Source organism: Carassius carassius, chromosome 5, assembly GCF_963082965.1.
Source record: "Carassius carassius chromosome 5, fCarCar2.1, whole genome shotgun sequence".
NCBI classification, from domain to species: Eukaryota; Metazoa; Chordata; class Actinopteri; order Cypriniformes; family Cyprinidae; genus Carassius; species Carassius carassius.
The window spans coordinates 8,290,953-8,313,185 of record NC_081759.1 but is presented as its reverse complement, the minus strand read 5'-3'; the positions used below and the strand labels follow the sequence as shown (position 1 = coordinate 8,313,185).

Below are 22,233 nucleotides of genomic sequence, written 5' to 3'. Positions count from 1 at the left end.
AGGAGCTGGAGCAAGATGGCGCCTGTGTGTTTGGCATGCCGTCTGCAGCTCTCGTGTTTTCTTCTCTTTCTGTCTGATGTATCGTTTACCTGCTGTACGCGGCTGGTGTACGCCCGTCAAGCTCTCCTAGACATCCGCATCTCAGTTGGGGATTCATTCGCGAACTTTCACACCGTGGACGTGGAATGCCCACTTCACAAACCGTACGAGCCTCCCCGAACTATCTTCCTGCACGATATCTGCCGGTGGCCGCTAATCACCGTGCGGAGAAAGCGAAGGAGGAAACGAGGTAACCGCGGAGGTTACATGACGAAACTGAAAGCTTATTTACAAGCTGACATTTCGTTTGGACGCAGATCTGTAGCATGGCACCCGCGGGACGCGGTTTACCGATGTCTGCGTCCTGTTTTCCCTCTACATCTTGCCTGTTTTACATCTACGAGTCTTGCCACTCAGGTTGATCTCCGCAGTGTTGGCCGACGTGCCCGGCGGAACGGAGTAAATCACAGAAATCTGCGCTCATTGAGAAAAGCGCCGTCATCTCACGTGTCTATTCCTCCACCTAAGTTGGCGCTAATAAACGCCCGCTCCGTGGTGAATAAGACCTTTTTATTAAACGACTTCTACTCATCACACAATTTGGATTTTATGTTCATCACAGAATCATGGATAAAGGTCGGTGATTTAACTCCCTTATCAGAACTGGTTCCAGCAAACTGTACATTTTTTAACTCTCCTCGTCCTAATGGACGCGGGGGTGGGATCTTAACTATTCTAAATAACTCTCTCTCCTCACGATGCCGGCTGGTCCCTGCAACGAATTTCCCCAGCTTTGAAACTCAGCTTCTCCACCGAGATTGGAATGGTCCCATCTGTATAGGGGTGATATACCGCCCTCCACTCTTCACTAAGGATTTTATACTGCAATTCACTGAGTTCATTGGCAACATTGCCACAAACTATGATCGCTTCCTTTTGATGGGCGACTTCAATATTCATGTCTGCTGTCATTCTAACTCCCTGTCGCAGGAGTTTCTTGATTTAATAGATGCTTTTAACCTACTGCAGTGGGTCAAAAACTCTACCCACACTCAGGGCCACACACTTGACCTTGTGTTATCTTATGGGATTGATGTCACCGATATTGTTATCTCTGATTTTCCTCTCTCTGATCACAAGCCTATTTTATTCTCACTGTCTCTTCTGGAGCTCTCTCAACCCACTACTGATCCTGTTATGTCGCGGTTCTATTCTCCTCAGTTCAACACAAACTTCGACTTGTGCTTTACTGAGCTATGCTCTCACTGGCACTTGGACCAACCTTTATCTGATCTGGATGCAGATCAGCATCTTAGCCTTTTAAATTCTGCCTGGCTTAAAGTAGCAAACGTGACTGCTCCTCTTAAGCCTCACAAACCCAAACCAAAATCAGATATGTGGCAAAATTCTGACACTCGTCTCCAAAGACAAATATGTAGAAAGGCCGAACGCAAATGGAAACGGGACAGGCTCAGTGTCTCCTTTCGCATGTTCAAAGACTCACTTATAGCATACCAGAACGCTGTTAAATCAGCTAAAGCCGCATACTTCTCAAACTTAATTGAATCCAATCACTCTAACCCTAAGGTCTTGTTTTCTGTCATTCATTCTGTTTTAAACCCATCTGCTAAATTGTCTGTTGCCTCATATGCTCTATGTGAAGACTTCCAGAGATTTTTTATTAACAAAATCACTACATTAAGGACCAGTATCTGCCCTAAATTAATTCTCCCCCCTATTATGCCGCGTACCTCCTGTGTTTGGGAGGCTTTTGTTCCCATTAACCTCCAGACACTGAAGGATGTGAGCGCCAAGCTCAAACCTTCATTCTGCCCAAATGATATCATTCACCCGAGATTTTTAAAATTAATCACCAACACGGTGGGTCCAGGTATGGTATCCCTTATTAACAAGTGTCTAAGCACTGGCTCTGTTCCGGCCAATCTTAAAGTGGCTACGGTCACTCCTTTGCTCAAGAAGCCTTCACTGGATCCTTCTGTTTTAAAAAATTACCGGCCCATCTCTGTCCTACCTTTCATTTCCAAGTTATTAGAGAAAATCGTGTTGCATCAGTTCCAACACTTTTTGTCAAATAACTGTATATATGAGGTCTTTCAATCTGGGTTTAGGACCGCCCACAGCACTGAGTCCGCTCTCCTGCGAGTGCTAAATGACATTTATCTCTCCACTGACTGTGGAGACACTGTGGTTCTAGTTCTCCTAGATCTGTCGGCGGCTTTTGACACCGTTGACCATCCTACTCTGTTAGCTAGACTGGAGACGTGGGTGGGCATAAAAGGCTCTGTCCTGTCATGGTTCCAGTCTTACCTTACTGACAGAAAGTTTTTAGTAAAGATGGGAAACTTTTCCAGCTCCATGGCACCCCTGAGATGTGGTCTTCCACAGGGCTCTATTTTGGCTCCCTCTCTATTTTCTCTTTACATGCTACCGCTGGGCACAATTTTTAGGAAACACTGTGTATCTTTTCACTTTTATGCAGATGACACCCAAATTTACATTCCAATCAAGCGCAATAATCCTGCAGCATTAAACTCTCTTCATCTATGCTTAGAGGAGGTGAAGGCATGGCTAGCTCAAAATTTCCTATCCCTTAATGATGATAAGACCGAGGTCATTGTTTTCAGCCCGAGTGAAAGGTCCCAGTGCACATGCCCAGACTTGGGTAATCTATCTCCCTTTAAATCTACAGGAGTGCGGAACTTAGGTGTTCTTGTTGACCAGCCTTTAAAGTTTGATAAACACATCTCATCTGTAGTCAGTTCTGGTTTCTACCAACTTCGCTTACTTTCTAAAATCAAAGGCTTTCTCACTCCAATAACTCTGGAAATGGCAGTTCATGCTTTCATCACGTGTCGACTGGATTATTGCATCTCACTATATTGCGGTATATCAGATTCTCAAATCTCCCGTCTTCAGTTAGTCCAAAATGCTGCGGCCAGACTCATCCATAATTGTCGCAAATATGATCATATCTCTCCCATCCTCAGATCTTTACATTGGTTACCAGTCCGGCAGAGAATAGATTTCAAAATTCTTCTCTTTGTCTTCAAATCTTTACACAACCTAGCACCGGTTTATCTCTCTGAACTTATTCATCCGTACATTCTGTCCAGAAGTCTCAGATCCCACGACCAGGCGCTGCTGGTAGTCCCTCGTGTCAGACTTAAGCGTAGAGGGGAGCGTGCTTTTGCGGTGGCAGGGCCCCGTCTGTGGAACACCATGCCTCTAGAGATCAGAACGGCTCCCAACCTCTCTGTTTTTAAGTCTCTGGTCAAAACTTATCTATTCTCGTTAGCATATTGATTACTTATCTTAGACTGTTCTTATTATTTTACATTTGCTTCTTGATTTTATAATTAATCTTAGCTTAGTTGTTCTCTATGTGCTTATGTCTGTTTTGCTGCTTTTATTTTTATATGCTTGTTCTGTAAAGCACTTTGGTCTGTCTAGCGGCTGTTTAAATGTGCTATATAAATAAATGAACTTGAACTTGAACTTGAACTTATTATGGTCCACGCAGCGGCCACACATGAAGGTTCCACAGCTCGGGGCTGGGGTGCCATATTGTGCCGTTCGCCTGAGACAGCAGGTCCTGTCTGAGGGGGATTCGCCATGGGGGAGCCATCACTAACTCTCTCAGGTCCGCGAACTAGGGCTGATTCGGCCAGTTCGGGGCCACGAGTATAACTGACGCTCTCTCCTCCCTGATTTTGCACAACACAGGCAGAATCTTCACCGGAGGGAACGTGTAGGCCTGGCTTCCGGCCAATGTCAGAGCATCTCCCGGCAGGGGGGAGTGAGATAGCGAGAAAAACGTCTTACAGTGTGCGTTCTCGCTCGTGGCAAACAAATCCACTTCCTCCCTCCCAAATCATTAGATCTGATCCTGGGTGAAGCCTCCATCTCCTTGAGGAATCCCGTTCCTCTAAAGCATGCTCACTCCACGGTTCAAGTACCGGGGATGTGCGACGCTCATATGGAGATTAAGTGTCGGTCCGCCCACAACAGGAGCCTCGTTGCCTGTTTGAATAGAGCTCTGGAGCGCACGCCGCCCTGGCGATTTATGTACGAGACCACAGACGTGTTGTCGGTTTGTATCAGTACAAGTTGCCGCTCCAATTTCGACCGAATGGATTGCAGGGCTAAGGACACCGCTTTCAATTCCAAACGGTGTATGTGCCACCTTCTTTGTGACTCCGACCACAGGCCTGAGGCAGGTACGCCCAGACGCACTGCTCCCCAGCCTGAAGTAGACGCGTTCGTAGAGAAAAGAGCTCCTGGGCTGAACATATTCGGGCTGTTCCACGGTCTCAGAGTGCTGACGCACTCTGATTGTATACATGCTTTTATTGTGGAACTCACACAAACAGCATTTAAACAGACATAGCAATCGTCGCCCGAAGGAACATGGGGGACATAATGCATCTGAACATGGAGGGTGACACCGTGTTTTTGTGGTGTTGGCACTCTCGCTCCCTCGCGAGGCCATTATACCCATGGGTTGTGGCTCAGCGCTGCTATGAGACAGGGCGAGTGACACAGTGATGAGTGTAAGAGGAAGTAAAGCTCTTTTGTTGATTGTATACATGCTTTTATTGTGGAACTCACACAAACAGCATTTAAACAGACATAGCAATCGTCGCCCGAAGGAACATGGGGGACATAATGCATCTGAATGTGGAAGGTGACACCGTGTTTTTTGTGGTGTTGGCACTCTCGCTCCCTCGCAAGGCCATTATAATCATGGGTTGTGGCTCAGCGCTGCTATGAGACAGGGCGAGTGACACAGTGTTGAGTGTAAGAGAAAGAAAAGCTCTTTTGTTGATTGTGTACATGGTTCTATTGTGGAACTCACGCAAACAGCATTCAAACACACATAGCAATCGTCGCCCGAAGGAATGGGGGACATCATGCATTTGAACATGGCACTTAGGGGCCGGGCCTCCCGCGCACTCACTCTTTCACTATCGGTCAGTCAGGGAGACGGCTCGATGGCGCGCTGGCTCTCTCGCAGCGCGGGGTCCTAAACCGACCCTGACGTTTCCTCCCAGGTTCTTACCACTGCTGGTTTCGGCCGAAACGAGCGTCCGGTTCAGAGCGGGGTGTCACGGCGGGCTATTTTAGCTGGTCTTAGAGCCTGACGAGGTGCATAAGAGCGGAACCTCGCAGATGAAGACTGGAGTGAGCGACGGGGTATCACATGGCTCATCGCCTTGGCGCGCTTTCTGCGTCTCTGAGAAAAGTTCCATGACATCACCAAAGAGTCCGGAGGGAGCAACTAGAACGTTTAGGAGCGTCCCACGGTCCGCGTCTTCCAGGACAGCTAGGGTAAGCCATAGGTGCCTGTAAGGATGACCATGAGCCCCATGAAACGGCTGAGCAGAGCACTTAGTAACCATCAGCGCGAGATCAGTTGCCGCGCGCAGATCCTTGATGACGTCAGCGCTACTGTGCCGCCGTCTGCCTGAACACCTTGAGTATTGCCCTGGCATGAAGAGCAGAAGCTGCCTTCCCTTCAGAAGTATAGGCTTTGTCCGTCTAAGGGCCGTGAACCGCACGGCTTGGAAGGCAGGCTGTGGTCCGAACCAAATGCAGAGGGAGATGGGCACAGGTGCACAGTCTTCTCGATGGGGGGAGGGTTTCCGCCCCGTTCACGTGCGTGAACATGGCCTGCGTGGCAGAGTGGGTGCACGCCGATTGGGGTGCAGCCCACGACTTCACCACGAGCTCTTGCATGCCTCAATGCCGTCTGGTAGCAGCTCAACTGGAGGAGCCACGAGTCCAGTTACCTTTCACAGGCTCGTCAGGTGCGTTGCAAGCGAGACCCGGCTCTGTGACGGTCTTTCCGAAGACCCTGACGAGCTCCCCCTGGAGGTCTGTAGGGCCCTCTTGGTCGGGGCGATCCCTCTTTACTGAGAGGTCCAAACCTTTTCCGACGTCGAAAGCGACATGGAGTCATTTTCCTCGCCAGCTCTGAAGAGGACGAAGTTCGCGGGGCGGAAGCTATCGCCCACCATGCCGACGTCAACTCGTCTTTGGGCGGGAAAGGGCCCCCCCAGCGGCTCGCTGGCGGCAGTGGGCCTCATTCCCGCTGTTTTCCGAGCCACTCTGGCTCTGAGAGCGCGCACTGGCAGCTCGGCACAGTGGGCGCACGTGTGGTCCGTGTGAGAATCCCAGGCAGGTCACACAGAACTGGTGAAGGTCCGAATCTAGCATTAGCAGCCATCGGATGCGGAGAGGAAAACAGGGTGAGTAGTCCTCTATTGCAACTTCCACGATGACTTAGATAAGACTTTTAGCGTGAAGAAAGAGATTCTGACGTAATTTTCGCGCCCATGCAATTTATACTGCCCGCGAACCTGTCAGTATTTGCATGCTTCGCGTCAATTGGCCAGCTGCCCCCAGCTGGCGTTAGCCAATAAGATTTCAGCAAAAGTGGGAGAAGGGAGGAGTTCCCCATATACGTCTTAGCTGACGTAATGTTGAGTTCCCGCCTCGAAAGGGAACTACTGACTATAAATCTAACGTTTTTTTTTTTTTAAAGTGACCCTTATGTTTTCTTTTAAAATTAACACAGCTCATATATACAACCATTTACATACAACAGGTCAAGTCACATACAGTACCAGTATGGTTGAGCTTCAAAAGAATAAAATAAGTAATGAGAGTCAGTGTTGCCAAGTCAGCAGTTCTAGTGTGGATTTGGGCTTCTTTTACACTGTTGCTCTAGGTTAAAGCTCAGTAAAAAAAAAAGGTCGCAGTAAAAACATAATTGGGCTAGTTTTTGACTAGTTTTGATAAACAATTGGGCTGGTTTTGTTCTGCAGACCTGGTAACCAGTGAAAGGCGAGATTGGACCAGACCTGTGACATTACACTGTGATACACTGTGTGGTTTGAAAAAGTGTTTCTAAAGCATGTAGCTGACGGGATTTGTAAATTGTTGTAATTTAGAATTAGCAGTGATTTTTAGCTGTATGTAGGGCCAACCAAAACCCTCTTTTGGCATTAAAAAACTACTGTCATGATTTACTAAAGACACAGTGAAATATTAGTGTTGAAAAGTCATGGACACATTTTTGTGGCTGACTTTATTGCATATGCATTTGTAGGAATGTCCCTTTCAGGTACAAAATTTATGGGAGAAGAATATTGAAATGAAACCCTACATGATCTCATAAGGTTTGCAGTATTCAATTTACTGGTAACTGCACCCTTCTTTACCGCCCCCCAAAAAGCATGTGTTAAACCCAACATTAATTTGTGTTGCTCTTGGTAGATTGTGTTGGTCATCAATGAAATGATCTGGCTTTGTCTGTCTTATTTAATGTGCACACTGTCAGTAGAACAAGCAAATAACTTTCCACTCCCATCAGCGCTTTTATGGGATTGTGCTCTCACGTTAATTTGCCCTGTTTAGTAAATATGGCTCTTAATATTGTAAATATTGTTTCTACCATTGTTAGAAATAACTTTGTGAATATATAGTCTTTGAGTGTACTCAACTGTAGTTTATAGTGCAAACCAAATGAAGCCCTTAGTGTTTTATAGAGAAATTATCTTAAAACAACAGGAGCAAAACAAATTACTGTTGCTTCTCAAACAGTAAATACATGTCACTCAAATTCTCTGTTTTGATGTTGACGTTTTGACGTGATTTATGCATCTGAACCATGACGCTGTGTTAAGTTTTGAAGCACTACGTCTGTGACCTGATCCCCAGCCCCCTGATACTATTTCCCTTCAACTGCAATCTGACACATGCATGCACTCTGCAGAGGTGGGGGGTCGTGTGCTGTGACGTACATGGTCTGTTAGGGAACGTGTGTGTGTGTGTGTGTCTTCTGGACTGGCCTCTGCCCCATGCTGACATTCCCAGCCACGATCGATGAGCCCCAGATGTGGCAGCTGGTTCAGCCACCCTAAGGGTCAAGGGCAAAGGAAACCATGTCAAATTTGCCACCCACATCTTAGTCCGATGGTGAGATAAGGAGAGAGTGCAAGAACTTGAACTGTGAAAGTTTGTCGTGAGATTGGAGAAAGGGAAAGGGGCTATTGAGAAATAGTTATGTGAAGTACTAGAGGAAAAAAAATGGAAGGGTGCACCTTCATGGGGAGGTCGATAACAATTGCTTCATGGGAAAAAAAAAAAAAAGCAGGCTTAGTTGACATCCCAGTCTTAAAGAGCTGGTTAGGTTGGTCTGTTTGATGGTTTTAGAGGGTTTGGGGGCACTTGTCAGCTGGTCAGGATAGAAAAACAGCCTGGTCAGTAAACCACTTTAGGGTAATTTTTTATTTTTTTTCAGCAAGGTTAGCAAAAGCCAGAAAAAAATAATCTTTAGATGAGAGGGAAGGCATACGGTTGGACAGGAAATGCCATGCAGGGCAATGACGGCTGGTTTTGATATGTGTCCGGTTCATGCTTGTAAAAGCTTCACAAGTAAATGGCTTTGAAAAGACTAAGTGTTGCTCACACAAACATGTTTTGTTTTAATTACTTCATAATATACGCCATGTCCGTCTGGAAAATGGCACTCTCACACTAAAAAAATGCTTTTCTTCATCAGTATTGTTCTCATTAGCCAGCAACATATCTAAACACCCCTGCATTTGTTTTAGAAGCACTAACTGGTGAGAGAATGAGACCAGGTCTGTTACCCTTAATAATGAAATCATAATAAATTAATAAAATATAAATATTAGATAAAAACTTACACTTGGAAAAAAAGGGTTGCATTTTGTGTTGCATTTTGTTTGAAATTTTGAAATAAAGTTTAAGTAAATAAATATATGAATGAATGAATGAATGAATGAAAGGTATATGAATATAAAATATACAGAAGCACAAAATAAAACTGAAAATATAATAAACATAAAAAATATTAATTGATATTAAAATGGTATATAAAGTATATAGATTATAGTTAAATAACACCAATTAAGACCGTTTTGTTAGATGTGTGCCTAAATTTAATTCAAGATTTATTCTTTAAAAAAATAGTTGTATGATCTTGATACTAGTTTAAAGATAAAGTAATTCTGTACTGCTTTAGGGATGTTGCTGTTATTATTATTATTATTATTTTACTATTATTATTCCCAAAAACAAGACAAAATGATTGATTTAAATAAATTAACTAATTACTAAAAATATAAATTACAATTAAACTAAATTAATTAAACCACTGAATAAGTTGTGTTTGTTCATTCATTTATTTACTTATTTTATTTGGGTGTCTAACATGGCTAACATGATATCGTGGTTGTTTCTGATATAAAATAGTTGTGTATCAGTCCACTCCTCCAGGTTACTAGTTTTAAGTCTCTCGTATCACACTACAGACTCACTCTCTCTTGTTTCATAAAAATGCAACAGCACCATTTTCCAGGTGTCAAATGTAGTGAAGATGACCACAGTGTAATTAAATATAATTGCAATATTAGTTTCAGTGCTCATCTTTTAGCCAGGGAAATATTTTTTTTTCTTCATTGAAGAAGGTTTAAGATTGTTTGCACAATAGCAGTACTTTACGTACCTTACTGCAATCATTGTAACTCTAATTATGAGTATAATCAGATTAACTTGATCACAATAATCAGTTTATATGAGTTTAATTACCTACTTGCATTATGCACGTGAAAAATATCTGCAGTGTTCAAGGGAATCAACCTGCTAATGCCTCTGCAGCTAGATTTTATACTGAAGTGCCTCCACTTTGGCCTTTTTCCTCAAACCCTCATCTGTTTTTAAGGTACAAAAAGGCTGGATATTACTCTATAATCAATGCTATGAATTAGAAAGTCCACTTTGTTGTGCACCAAGATAAATTAGCATATGAATTCACACCATGAACAACTCAGTCTGTTCAGACGCTAAGGCTAAGACAAATGGTTCTGTGAATGTGCAAATGTGAACTGCACATATGGTCCTAGTTTTGAGCGACTGGAGATGCATTTTATCCTGAAAAGCAGCTGAGGCCTGTCCCGAGGGAGGCCGCAATGCAGCAGCTGGTGTCAGTGACGCACCGCCAACATTCAATTGTGACGTCAAGTGCCAAACAACATTCAAATTCTATTTTCAATCCCTCCAAGGGGCTCATCAATTTTTCAAGTCAGTACCAAGTCCAGACATCTTGACCAATGATGCAAGCTGTCATTGCACTCTTAAAGATAAAGGATATTTGTTGGCATCAATAGTTCCAGAGCCTTTAACATCCATGAACCTTTCCATCCCTCAAATAGTGGCAAAAAGTTCTTCAGATTATTAAAATGTTCTTCAAATGAGGAAAAATAGCATCGTTCTATTAAGAAAGGTTCATTGGACGGTTCTTTGGGGAGCTAAAATGGTTGTTTTATGAAACGGGTGTCTGGAGAGCCAATATCCTGCAGAGTTTAGCTCCAACCAGCTCCAACACACTTGCCTGGAAGATATTAGTAAGTCTGAAGGCCTTAATTAGCTAATTCATGTGTTTTTAATTAGGGTTGAAGCTGAACTCTGCAAGTCAGTGGCCTTCAAGAAACTGGACACCCCTGTTTCAGTGGTATCACTGTGAAAACCCCTTATGGGATCTTTATTTTAAGAGTCTACTCTGAGCTATATTTTAACATGTGTTTCTTTTCTCCTTCAAGGTGATTCCGTTCCCCATGTCTTGTGACATCCGAAGAGAGTGTGCTTGCCGGGACCCCAACGCTTTGGAGAACCGAAAGGGAGAGCACTTGCACTCACTTGGTTAACACGCTCCACCAAGCCGGTGTGCAGACTGGGACAGGATGAGATCTTCTTCCCAGAAATGCTGCTGGTTCACAATTGTACCTATCCTCTTATAGCTGTTCATCATTTCCAAGTCCAAGTCTACCTGCTATCTCTTACACTACATTTGGAAAAGGATCCCAATGTCAAGACCTCACAAAGGACCAAAGCTGTTTTGTGTATAGGCCGGGACACACCAAGCTGACTTTAAAGAACTAGCGGCGACGAAAGCAGATGGTGTTGTCGCCTCACGTCGGCAGCGTCGGACCAAAAAGCTGCGCTCGAACACACCGCACATACTACAGCCACATGCATTCTGTGCATGCGTGAGAGGAATTAACAGTCTATATCAGCAGCTATCAATAGTATATATTGGTCACTCAAAAGGAGAAACCGAAAACAAAGATATACAAGATAAATGCAGATATACGAAACGTAAACAAAGCAGTGCTTGTTTACCATTTTGAATATCAGTAACGTTGATAACTTTAATCATTTTAAGTGGCTCATGTTGTTATGAAAACATTTGATTGATTGGGAAAGATCACGTAACATTTAAACAGCTTTCTGTCGGTACCGCCCTTCATTTACGTGCTCGTTTCATCACTTTCACTTGAATTCTTAGCCACTGACTCATTCGCTAAACTGAGAGTCAAATCAGAGCTCTCACTCGCGCCGATGGTCCCCACGGCGATTTGACATGTTGAATCAGGCAAACGCCGCCAACTTGAGCCCAACGAGAGTCGACGAGTGGAACACACCAAATAAACTAGCCAGACCGTCGCTCGCTATCGACTTGGTGTGTCCCGACCTTATTCCATTTGTAGGTCTCTCACAACCCCTCCAAAAAAATTAAAACAAGGCATCTCAAGGGAACCAGACTGATTTGACCAAAGCCAGAAAAAGAAGAAATGCACTCTCAAACTCATTTAGGGGACTTGATTTGTTTTAGTTTGTCTTGGATGCGACCTCAGTCATCCCAGGAAGGTGGTGTGTGGCATTTCCGCCCTCACCTGTGTCCCTATAACAAAGATCATACTCAGTAATCAGAGATTGTTTTAATGTTCCTGAAACGATACAAATCTATCAAATACAAATGCGCAATAGGGAAGAGCTGCCAGTCTTGTCGCACACTATTTATTATCTGTTATAAAATAATTGCAATTTGAGGATTTTTTTTTTTAAATGCACTCCGATAGATCTGTGCATAAATATGGTGAGAAAGAATTGGTTTCTTTAGCATGGCTGCTGTTGTTGCTGCTACGATTGCTGCTAATTAGTCAAACAACAGACAACAGGAATATGGAGGCCATGATCTAGTGTGCTGTCAGTCTGCCTTAATACTTACCTCTTATCAATATAACCATCCGTGACCGAAGACCTCCCATTAAAGCTCCAGGCCAGTGCTGAATTGTAACTCATCCTGGTCCGAATGCAAAATAGACACAAATTCCTGAATGTAGAAGCCATTGACATAAACATTTTATTTAACTGAAATCGTTAGTTCACCCAAAACCTGAAGATACTATAATTTACTCATTTGTGTGTGTGTATGAAATACTAAAAAAATAAATAAAAACAAATAAAAAAAATCTTAAAATATGCACATAATTTCCATAAAAATGACAGTTCAATTAAAAAGCAGTATTCCATTCAGGTCTTCTGAAGTCATACAGGTCTTGTGTGATGAAAGATTGAAATTAAAGTGAATATTCACAGAAAATCTTTCCGTCTGCTGCAGATCTCACATGTCATTCTCCACTCTCTGGTTTCAACACACATGAGAACCAATGACATCAAAGCGTGGTGTGACGTCCAAAGGTGCCATATTTCAGTCTGACTGCAATCGTGGAAGATATTTGTGAGCTCTGATGGAGGGAAAAAATTTCAGCAACTAAAAACAGTTTAACCTTTGGTCTGTTCCTCACACAAACCCATCAGCTTCAGAAGACTGCACAAGTACTATGGACTGCTGCTGTGGTAGTTCTGCGGTTCTTTGCATCTTAAATTGACCATGATTATGTAATATGAATGATGACGACAAATGGAGACTCTTGCGTACTCTTTCTAATCTCAGTGAATCTGCTGCCAGTCAAAAGCGTTTCAAAGGTAGCTTACTGCACATGTGCCAACTTCGTAACCACTTGTATGTGTTTTTGCCAAAAGAAAAAAAGAAAACAATTTAGTTTCATGGTAATCGGAATTACTTTATATATGCAAAGTCGTAATCAGATTTCAAAATCAGAGCGAAAAAGAGAGAAAAGGAATATCACTTTAATGATTATTACTTTAAGGGATAGTTTACCCAAAAATGGAAATGTGCTGAAAATGTACTCACCCTCAAGCCATCCAAGATGTAGGTGAGTTTGCTTCTTCGTCAGATTTGAAGAAATATTGCATTACATAACTTGCTCACCAATTGATCCTCTGCAGTGAATGGGTGCCACAAGATTGAGAGTCCAAACAGCTGATAAAAACATCACACCAATCCACAAGTAAACCACACCATTCCTGTCCATCAATTAACATTTGTGTGATGAAGAAACAAATTCATCTACATGGCCTGAGGTGGGAGTAAAACTAAAAACTCATTTTTGGGAGATCTATTGCTTTAATGCATTCAAAAATTAAGTTAAGCAGCCGCTATATAGGTTTAATTTATTTGTTCTTTTGTGTAATATTTGGCTACCAACTGTGGACTTCTTCTTCAAACAAACCTCTTCCCCTTATGGCCTTGACATTTTTTAACTAGTTTCTCACTAATGTCTGAATCTCCAGGTTTGACTCTCTGTATCAGGTGCGTCAAACCTGCTTCTGGAGTGCCATCATCTTAAAGACTGTAGTTGCAGCCCTACTCCAAAACACCTGCCTAAAGATCTTGACTAGCTGGTTCAGGTGTGTTTAATTAGCATTGTTGCTAAACTCTTTAGGGAGAGCCTCGTTTAACCCCCTGGGTCTATAGTGATATCCCCTTATATCGGCTGTTCGATCAAAATGCCACAAGCCATAATGATGAAGCACATGGTAAAGAAATAAGTATAATGTTCCTGTGGTACTCACCTGCTGAAGAGTTTGCCAAGTGCAAAAATCCACGCTTAGGCAGAAAAATAGCATTTAACATTTCTGGTAAGGTTTGTCTTATTCTTGAGGTTATTAATTTAGTGTGATCGGGCCAAGGCTAAGGAAAATGGCTCCTTGAACATTGGCTGTTTTATTGGCATGGAAAACATGCTAAAGCATTAAAGATTATTTTGCGTGATGTTTTAATAATAGGCATCACTTTGTGCAATTGTAGACATATGGTAGTTAAAGTATAGTAACTATGACATTTATGATTAATAAAAAAAAAAGAAACATCTAGAAGAAAGTCAGACAACCAAAATGTTTTTTTAGTGTTGAATCCTCATGTATGTGGCATAAAGACTTCATGATCAGATGCCAAAGTCAATATTTTATTTTATTGTGCTTGTGGTGTCATGAGTGCAGTCATTTAGGATATATTTCTAAAAAAAAAAAAAAAAAAAAAACATTATTAAATATCTTATGTACCAGTAGTAAGTATTTGTATTAATGACCTCAGTTGCTGCACTTTTTTCGGTAGCCCGTTGAACGAAAGTTAAAACTTCTAAAATCGCTGCTATTGTTAGGCAGGAAAATTTGGGAGGGAATACGTGTTCGTGGTGAAATTAGTAATGATTGATTTTCCTTTTACTGTATGATATTATCATATGCCTCTGTGATTACTGATGACTATTGTGGTTCCTCTCGCTTCACGTCTGGTTTTGTCGTAAACAGCAGAGCAGTGTGACATGTGGAAACATGTTAGTGGATTGATATGCCCTGTCTGAACAAACCTTTGGGACAATGGAAAACTGGCTTTAATATTTATGTTTCAGAGAGTGTGAAAATTAAGACTTTAAATGGGTCATTATATGTATGTTGTTTGGATGTTGTTGTTGTTTTGTTTTTTATTAGCCATCTTGTGAGTTAGATTGAAGGATGTATTATTATTATTATTATTATGATGATGATGATGATGATGAAGGAACTTCAACACCCCCCCCCCCCAAAAAAAAAAAAACTATAAGAACACGAGAGAACAAGAATTATAATAATTATAATAATAATGTATAAATATTTTGTTTGCTATATATTCTTGGGAGAACAAGTGTATCAAGTTACCATTACCTGAAATCATGTAACTGTACTCAAGATAACATTAGTCAGCATTTATTGTCAAGATGGACAGCAAAACTGATCAGCAACCATGATACCAAGTTGGCACGAACATCAAGTAACTTGCCAATATCCTGACAGGTTTTATGATTGGCAGACCTGCCAGTAAAGTGTTTTTTTTTAATCACTCTTCTCAGACTTATTATTTGTTTCTCTATCACTATGTGCAAATTAGCAATTCAAAAACGCCAGAACCAATTCTGAGTGCACTTACGCCAAATGCTTATTCTTTTTGCTTTATTTTAGACATCATTAATCCCTCAAAGCATACTGGTCTGAAGAGTGTTTGTTGGCTTGTTAAATGAAGTTGCCATTGGGCTGTTTGACACACACTACTGTACGCATCATAGGATTTCTTGCTGTACCTCATGCCTGTAATCTTTGCTGCTTCCATATTTTCATATTTTAGTGATTTGCGTCTATTAGCAACATACAAAAGTGTACATAGTAGAACTATTTATTGAGAGCGTTATACTTTTGTAAGTTATATTTTTTATTGTTTATGTAAGTTATTTGTACAATAGTCTTATGTGTAAAATTTGATTATTGGGGCTCTTATATTATTTTTATTTTCTGTTTACTCTTTTATCCATTGCTCCAGTTGAAGAACAAACACAATACTTCAGATATTTGCCATTCAGTGACAGAATGTCATTAAGTCACACCTCACAGTTTTCCATACTATGGAAATGCTGCCATTAATGCAGTTGGGACATGATTGTAACTAAATGTTATAATACTGTAATATATGTATGTAATTGTTTGTTAATACAGTGCATTTATTCTATGGCAGTCCCGAGGAGAGGAGAATGTGATCATGGTATATCTTGCAATAGGAGAAATCAGTTTTAAAAATGAAATTCATAAACTTCTTCCCAGTTTGTAGCTAACATTTTGAATGTGTCTTAAAATCCATGAAATTCAGAGCCCCCATACATCAGTATTGGACAGGTGAAGAAAAAACACATTGCTGTTTTTGGCCTGCCAATATGTTTGTCCAGGTGTCAAAATATGGACGGGCACAGCAAACTATCAGTGCTCGATGAGTCAGAGTTTCTTCCCTGACTAGCACTCATTGGGAGTCCTCAAAGTCAAATTATATTTATTTGAAATGTTGGTCAGATGGTGATAAAACTAAGAAAACATACTAATGGAATTGTATCAAGAGCTTTATTACAGGTTAATATGAATGTATTGACCGGTTGTAAATAGTGACGTGAAAACGTGTACCAGTAAAATGCCTTGTATATTTAAAGAGTTGCATTAAACACAAGGATACATTAATGAAATTTATTTAAATTTGAGAAATCCACCATTTTCATCAGCATTACAGTTACATCAGCATCAAGAGTTGGATTTCAAGTGTAAACGGACGTCTTTGTGCCTGTTATTAAAACCCATTTGTGTTTGGTGATGCTGGCCATGTCTGCTCTTCACATTGCTAATAAATTCTAAGCAAAATTCTGACATCTGCTTGATTCTTACAAATACAATGTAACTTTTTCCACTTCAGGGGATTCCTCAAGTGTGGACAGAGTTGATGTCTTCTTTCCAGCAGAAATGTAGTTTTGAATTTAGTCACTGTTGCAAATGGTCAGTCAGTCTATCTGATCTCTCGATTTAAAAAATTAGATAAATTATTATTATTATTATTATTTTTTTTTTTTGGTGGCACTTTACAGTAATGTTCTATTAATTTAACATTACTTCACAATGCAATAGCTAACATGAAATAACAATGATTTATAGTTGTACAGAATATATTAATCTAGGTTCGTATTAATGTCTATGTATACTAATACATTTTTAACATTTACAGTAGTATAAATTAATATTATGAACCAACAAGAATTAGGAATGAATAATACTTGATTTATAAATGAACATTATCCTAGATTAGTAAACATTGTTGTATACTGTACTAATGTAAAAAAACTGAATCTGACATTTTTTTTTTTTGCATAGTTTACTGTTGTTTACATTCTTTGGTGCTCTAGATTATAGCAAACATACCTAATGCATCTATTGAAAAATAAAATAAAATAAAATGAAATGCTGAAAGAGTAAGGTCATCTACCTTTTGACCATTTCAGCATTTTGGGTTTGGATTCAGTTTTTCTGGTGGATACTGAATTTAGATAACTGTATTTTTAAAACAATTTTCAGTCCTACTGTCATTTGAACATCTGCATATGGCTGCATCTCTCTGTAGGGCTAGTTGAAAGCCACATAAACTTGCTTATTAATGCTCCTTGTTTACTATAACAGATTATTGTGTTCAGCCTGAACAAAGATGTAACTACCATAGTACATGCACTGTTGGAGAAAATACCTGGTTAGTCCGGACTGTTTCCTGAAAATCATTGTGCATACACACTACTTAGTGGACCCAAATATACTATTTAATATTTCTATAATATATCAAAACACAAAATGTTCATATCAAGAACTATGTCAAACAAGTTTGAAGCATTCAATTGATCAGTAGGCCAAATTATAAACAGATGGAAATTACTTCTGCAGTCTTTGAGCAGCTGCTCTAGCTTGAGCTTTTGGGAGCCAGAAGTATACCTGTGGCCACGGGGAAGAAGAGACCATCACACTTATTTCTCATCACTCTCATCTACCCCAGTGCAGGACTGTCCAATGCCTAGTTGGAATTTGCACTCAGAGACATATTCCAGTCTTTAGGTTTCTTTCATTCAGGGTGATGTTACATCTGTGGTGGCATTCTGACCACTTGGGAGATATATTCCCTCCAGCGGATCCTGGGTTTTCCTCCAGGGTCTCTTCCTAGTTGGACATGCCTGGAACACTTGCACATGAAGGCATCCTGAAAAGGGATGAACATCCTGACCAGGGATGAGGGTGCTTCTACACCCTTGTTATTCAGCGGGAAATGTGGCGTACAGGGGACCGCTCTCTCGGTGCGGGCGTGGGGGGCCCAAGTCCTTCTGATGGAGGCTTAGCCCATGTACGGTGTGAGGCCGGTAGCGGCCCCTGCCCCACCGGGGTGCGGTTCCTCTCAGAGTCGGGTTGCTTGGGAATGCAGCCCAAAGCAGACAGAATGCTACACTCTAAAAGTTGATAATTTACTCAGATTTTTCTTGTTTTTCTTGTTATAGTTCATGTTAAAAAAGCTTTTGAAGAATACACCGTTGTACAAATGCTTGTACTGTTAAGTTTACTGTGAAAAAAATATTCTTATGAATTTCTGAAACACCTGATGAATTTATTTTAAAATTTTGCAGTTTGTCCTCAAATAAAAATAACATATGTTAAATTACACTGTGTTCATTGTTGTTCTACAACCAAACTTGAATGTTTTCTGAAAATACAATGTCTTTCCTATTAACCCACGTCCAAATAACAATATAATACAATACAATCTTTTTTTCAGGGAACCATATATATATATATATATATATATATATATATATATATATATATATATATATATATATATATATATATATATATATACCAACCACAATATAGCTTCACTGCAGATGTACAGTAGTGTAGAAAAGAAGTGACCAGTATTACAGAGTGTACCCCCTCTGTAATACTGGTCACTTCTTTTCTACACTACTGTACATCTGCAGTGAAGCAATATTGTAATTTAGTTGCTTAAATGCTCAGTACTAGTACCTAGCATTGGTAACAGAAGTGGGTTGGTGTTTGTATATCAGTTCTAACACTGCTATTATGAGGTATCACTATATATCATCATTCTGTTTTCTTTATATTAATAGATTATATGATATCAAGGGGAATGTCTATACTTAAAAATCCTGGGTGTTGTGACACTGTTTTTGCTTTTAGATCAACAAATAATAACCCGAAGTCTTGATAATGTCATGCATAAGACTTTTTTTTTCCTGTCCTGGACTCGGTCTTGACTCGGACTCGAACTTTTTTGGACTCGGTCTTGTCTTGGACTCGAACCTCTTTGGACTCGGTCTTGACTTGGACTCGACTAGTCCTGGTCTTGGACTTGTCTTGGACTCGACAAAGGTGGTCTTGACTACAGCCCTGCCGAACGCCTCGTCACATCTAGTAACTGAATTTAAGACAATCTCATGTTGGCCTCTTTGATGGATGTGGATCTCCCAGTAGCAAACTTGTGAGGTGTGTACAAAGAAAGAGGTTGCAGTGCTAAACAAAACCATAAAGTTCGCCTGCCCCATCCTTGCTCTTAACTGAATAATAGTTCCACTACATGAATATAGTGGACTACAATTTAGCATTAGATTCTCAATCACTTTTGTTCAATTTAAGTCAAATTAATTACTGTGAGGAATTCAGGAGAAACACAATGCTACATATGTTGAGTTCCTTCAATACTTTTGCTTTCCCTAAGTACTGTACATAGACTGCAATACATGCAGACATGAACTAAAAAATGGGGGTTTCAGCACACCACTTACAGTAGGCAGAATATCCCTGATCTCTCGAATGTTTATTGTTATGCACGCTGCTGGTGTTGAAATTTTACTATTATTGTAGTCTCACTGGGATATTTTTTAAAGATTAAACACAAGAATCTGAAAATCATGTGTATTAACAGACCATTATGTATTGCATTGTTAAGTCATCAGTACTCAATGAGCAAACAGACAATATTGCAGACCAAATATAACCGTAATACCTATAACCCTAATTTATGTTGACTTACTTTTTTAATCGCTGAGCATCTCACAGTTTTAAAACAGGCGTGTGATAAGCTCAATGGCATTCTATATTATAGAGATTTCCAGTGACGTAATATAACAGGAGTTTCCTCAATTTAATTGATTCTTCAACATTCTTCATATATTTCCAGATAAAACAGAGAAAACATCTTGAGACTCTATACACATATTTAATAGACCCCCCCCCCACTTCCTCCACAGACACACACACACAAAAAAAAAATCATATTCACTTATTACATACTGCATTTACAGTTGTATTTACAATATCATATCTAACTATCACAATGAATATAGCATGGAATATAGTAACTTACTGAAAATGTGTTGAGGCCATGTTCTTACCGTTTGTTCAGTTCCAACTGAATTTTTAACAACACTTTGTTCCCAGACAATCATTTACAGAAGGGTTTTGCACAATGCTTTCTTTTGTACCACAATCCTTTGCCAAATACATTAGATTATTCACTTTGATGAAATCTATTGGTCTCATTGGCCAGCAATACCCCCTTTAATTTCTTTGGACACTGTAAAGGAACATTCTTTTGGCTAAAGATTATATGCATGACAGGACTATACTTGTTCTCAAAAGCATTTACTGTGACCCTGACAATATTCTTAGATAGTTTTCTCAATTAACTGCGGCAAAACTATATATATATATATATATATATATATATATATATATATATATATATATATATATATATAAAGATTAATATAATTGTGTCAAAAATGGTTGAATAGAAAAGAAGGAAAACCACAGAGAGATCATGTCCTCGTCTTGCTTGGCTCAGTATTCCGAGAGATATGTTTGCAAAATGAGTATCAGGGAACCTGGTTTGGAGTTCTGCAGCACCATGCAGTTAAATTCTTACATTCGTACAACCCGAATTCCGGAAAAGTTTCACAATATTCACAGTAGAATTCACAATAGAACATAGATAACGTAGCAAATGTTTAAACTGAGAAATTTTACACTTTTTTCCACTTAATTAGCTCATTTAAAATTTAATGCCTGCTACAGGTCTCAAAAAAGTTGGCACGGGGGCAACAAATGGCTAAAAAAGCAAGCAGTTTTGAAAAGATTCAGCTGGGAGAACATCTAGTGATTAATTAAGTTAATTGATATCAGGTCTGTAACATGATTAGCTATAAAAGCTTTGTCTTAGAGAAGCAGAGTCTCTCAGAAGTAAAGATGGGCAGAGGCTCTCCAATCTGTGAAAGACTGCGTAAAAAAATTGTGGAAAACTTTAAAAACAATGTTCCTCAACGTCAAATTGCAAAGGCTTTGCAAACCTCACCATCTACAGTGCATAACATCATCAAAAGATTCAGAGAAACTGGAGAAATCTCTGTGCGTAAGGGACAAGGCCGGAGACCTTTATTGGATGCCCGTGGTCTTCGGGCTCTCAGACGACACTGCATCACTCATCGGCATGATTGTTTCAATGACATTACTAAATGGGCCCAGGAATACTTTCAGAAACCACTGTCGGTAAACACAATCCGCCGTGCCATCAGCAGATGCCAACTAAAGCTCTATCATGCAAAAAGGAAGCCATATGTGAACATGGTCCAGAAGCGCCGTCGTGTCCTGTGGGCCAAGGCTCATTTAAAATGGACTATTTCAAAGTGGAATAGTGTTTTATGGTCAGACGAGTCCAAATTTGACATTCTTGTTGGAAATCACGGACGCCGTGTCCTCCGGGCTAAAGAGGAGGGAGACCTTCCAGCATGTTATCAGCGTTCAGTTCAAAAGCCAGCATCTCTGATGGTATGGGGGTGCATAAGTGCATACGGTATGGGCAGCTTGCATGTTTTGGAAGGCTCTGTGAATGCTGAAAGGTATATAAAGGTTTTAGAGCAACATATGCTTCCCTCCAAACAACGTCTATTTCAGGGAAGGCCTTGTTTATTTCAGCAGGACAATGCAAAACCACATACTGCAGCTATAACAACAGCATGGCTTCGTCGTAGAAGAGTCCGGGTGCTAACCTGGCCTGCCTGCAGTCCAGATCTTTCACCTATAGAGAACATTTGGCGCATCATTAAACGAAAAATACGTCAAAGATGACCACGAACTCTTCAGCAGCTGGAAATCTATATAAGGCAAGAATGGGACCAAATTCCAACAGCAAAACTCCAGCAACTCATAGCCTCAATGCCCAGACGTCTTCAAACTGTTTTGAAAAGAAAAGGAGATGCTACACCATGGTAAACATGCCCCGTCCCAACTATTTTGAGACCTGTAGCAGAAATCAAAATTGAAATGAGCTCATTTTGTGCATAAAATTGTAAACTTTCCCAGTTTAAAAATTTGCTATGTTATCTATATTCTATTGTGAATAAAATATTGGCTCATGTGATTTGAAAGTCTTTTCGTTTTCATTTTATTAAAATTTAAAAAAACGTCCCAACTTTTCCGGAATTCGGGTTGTACATAGTCCTTCAGTAGTTCAGTCTTTCGACCAAAACTGATGTCCTTACAAGA

The 22,233-nt window shown here is 40.4% G+C and overlaps 1 protein-coding gene across 1 annotated transcript in view; it reads left to right on the top strand.

Moving 5' to 3' along the window:
* pappaa (pregnancy-associated plasma protein A, pappalysin 1a) overlaps nucleotides 1-13,983 on the top strand; it is a 142,552-nt gene extending 128,569 nt beyond the window's left edge. The window contains exon 23 of the mRNA XM_059549639.1: nucleotides 10,689-13,983. Within this exon, the coding sequence (XP_059405622.1) occupies nucleotides 10,689-10,793 (105 nt within the window). The 3' untranslated portion in view covers nucleotides 10,794-13,983. The remainder of the gene's footprint in view (nucleotides 1-10,688) is intronic.
* Nucleotides 13,984-22,233: the final 8,250 nt, after the last annotated feature.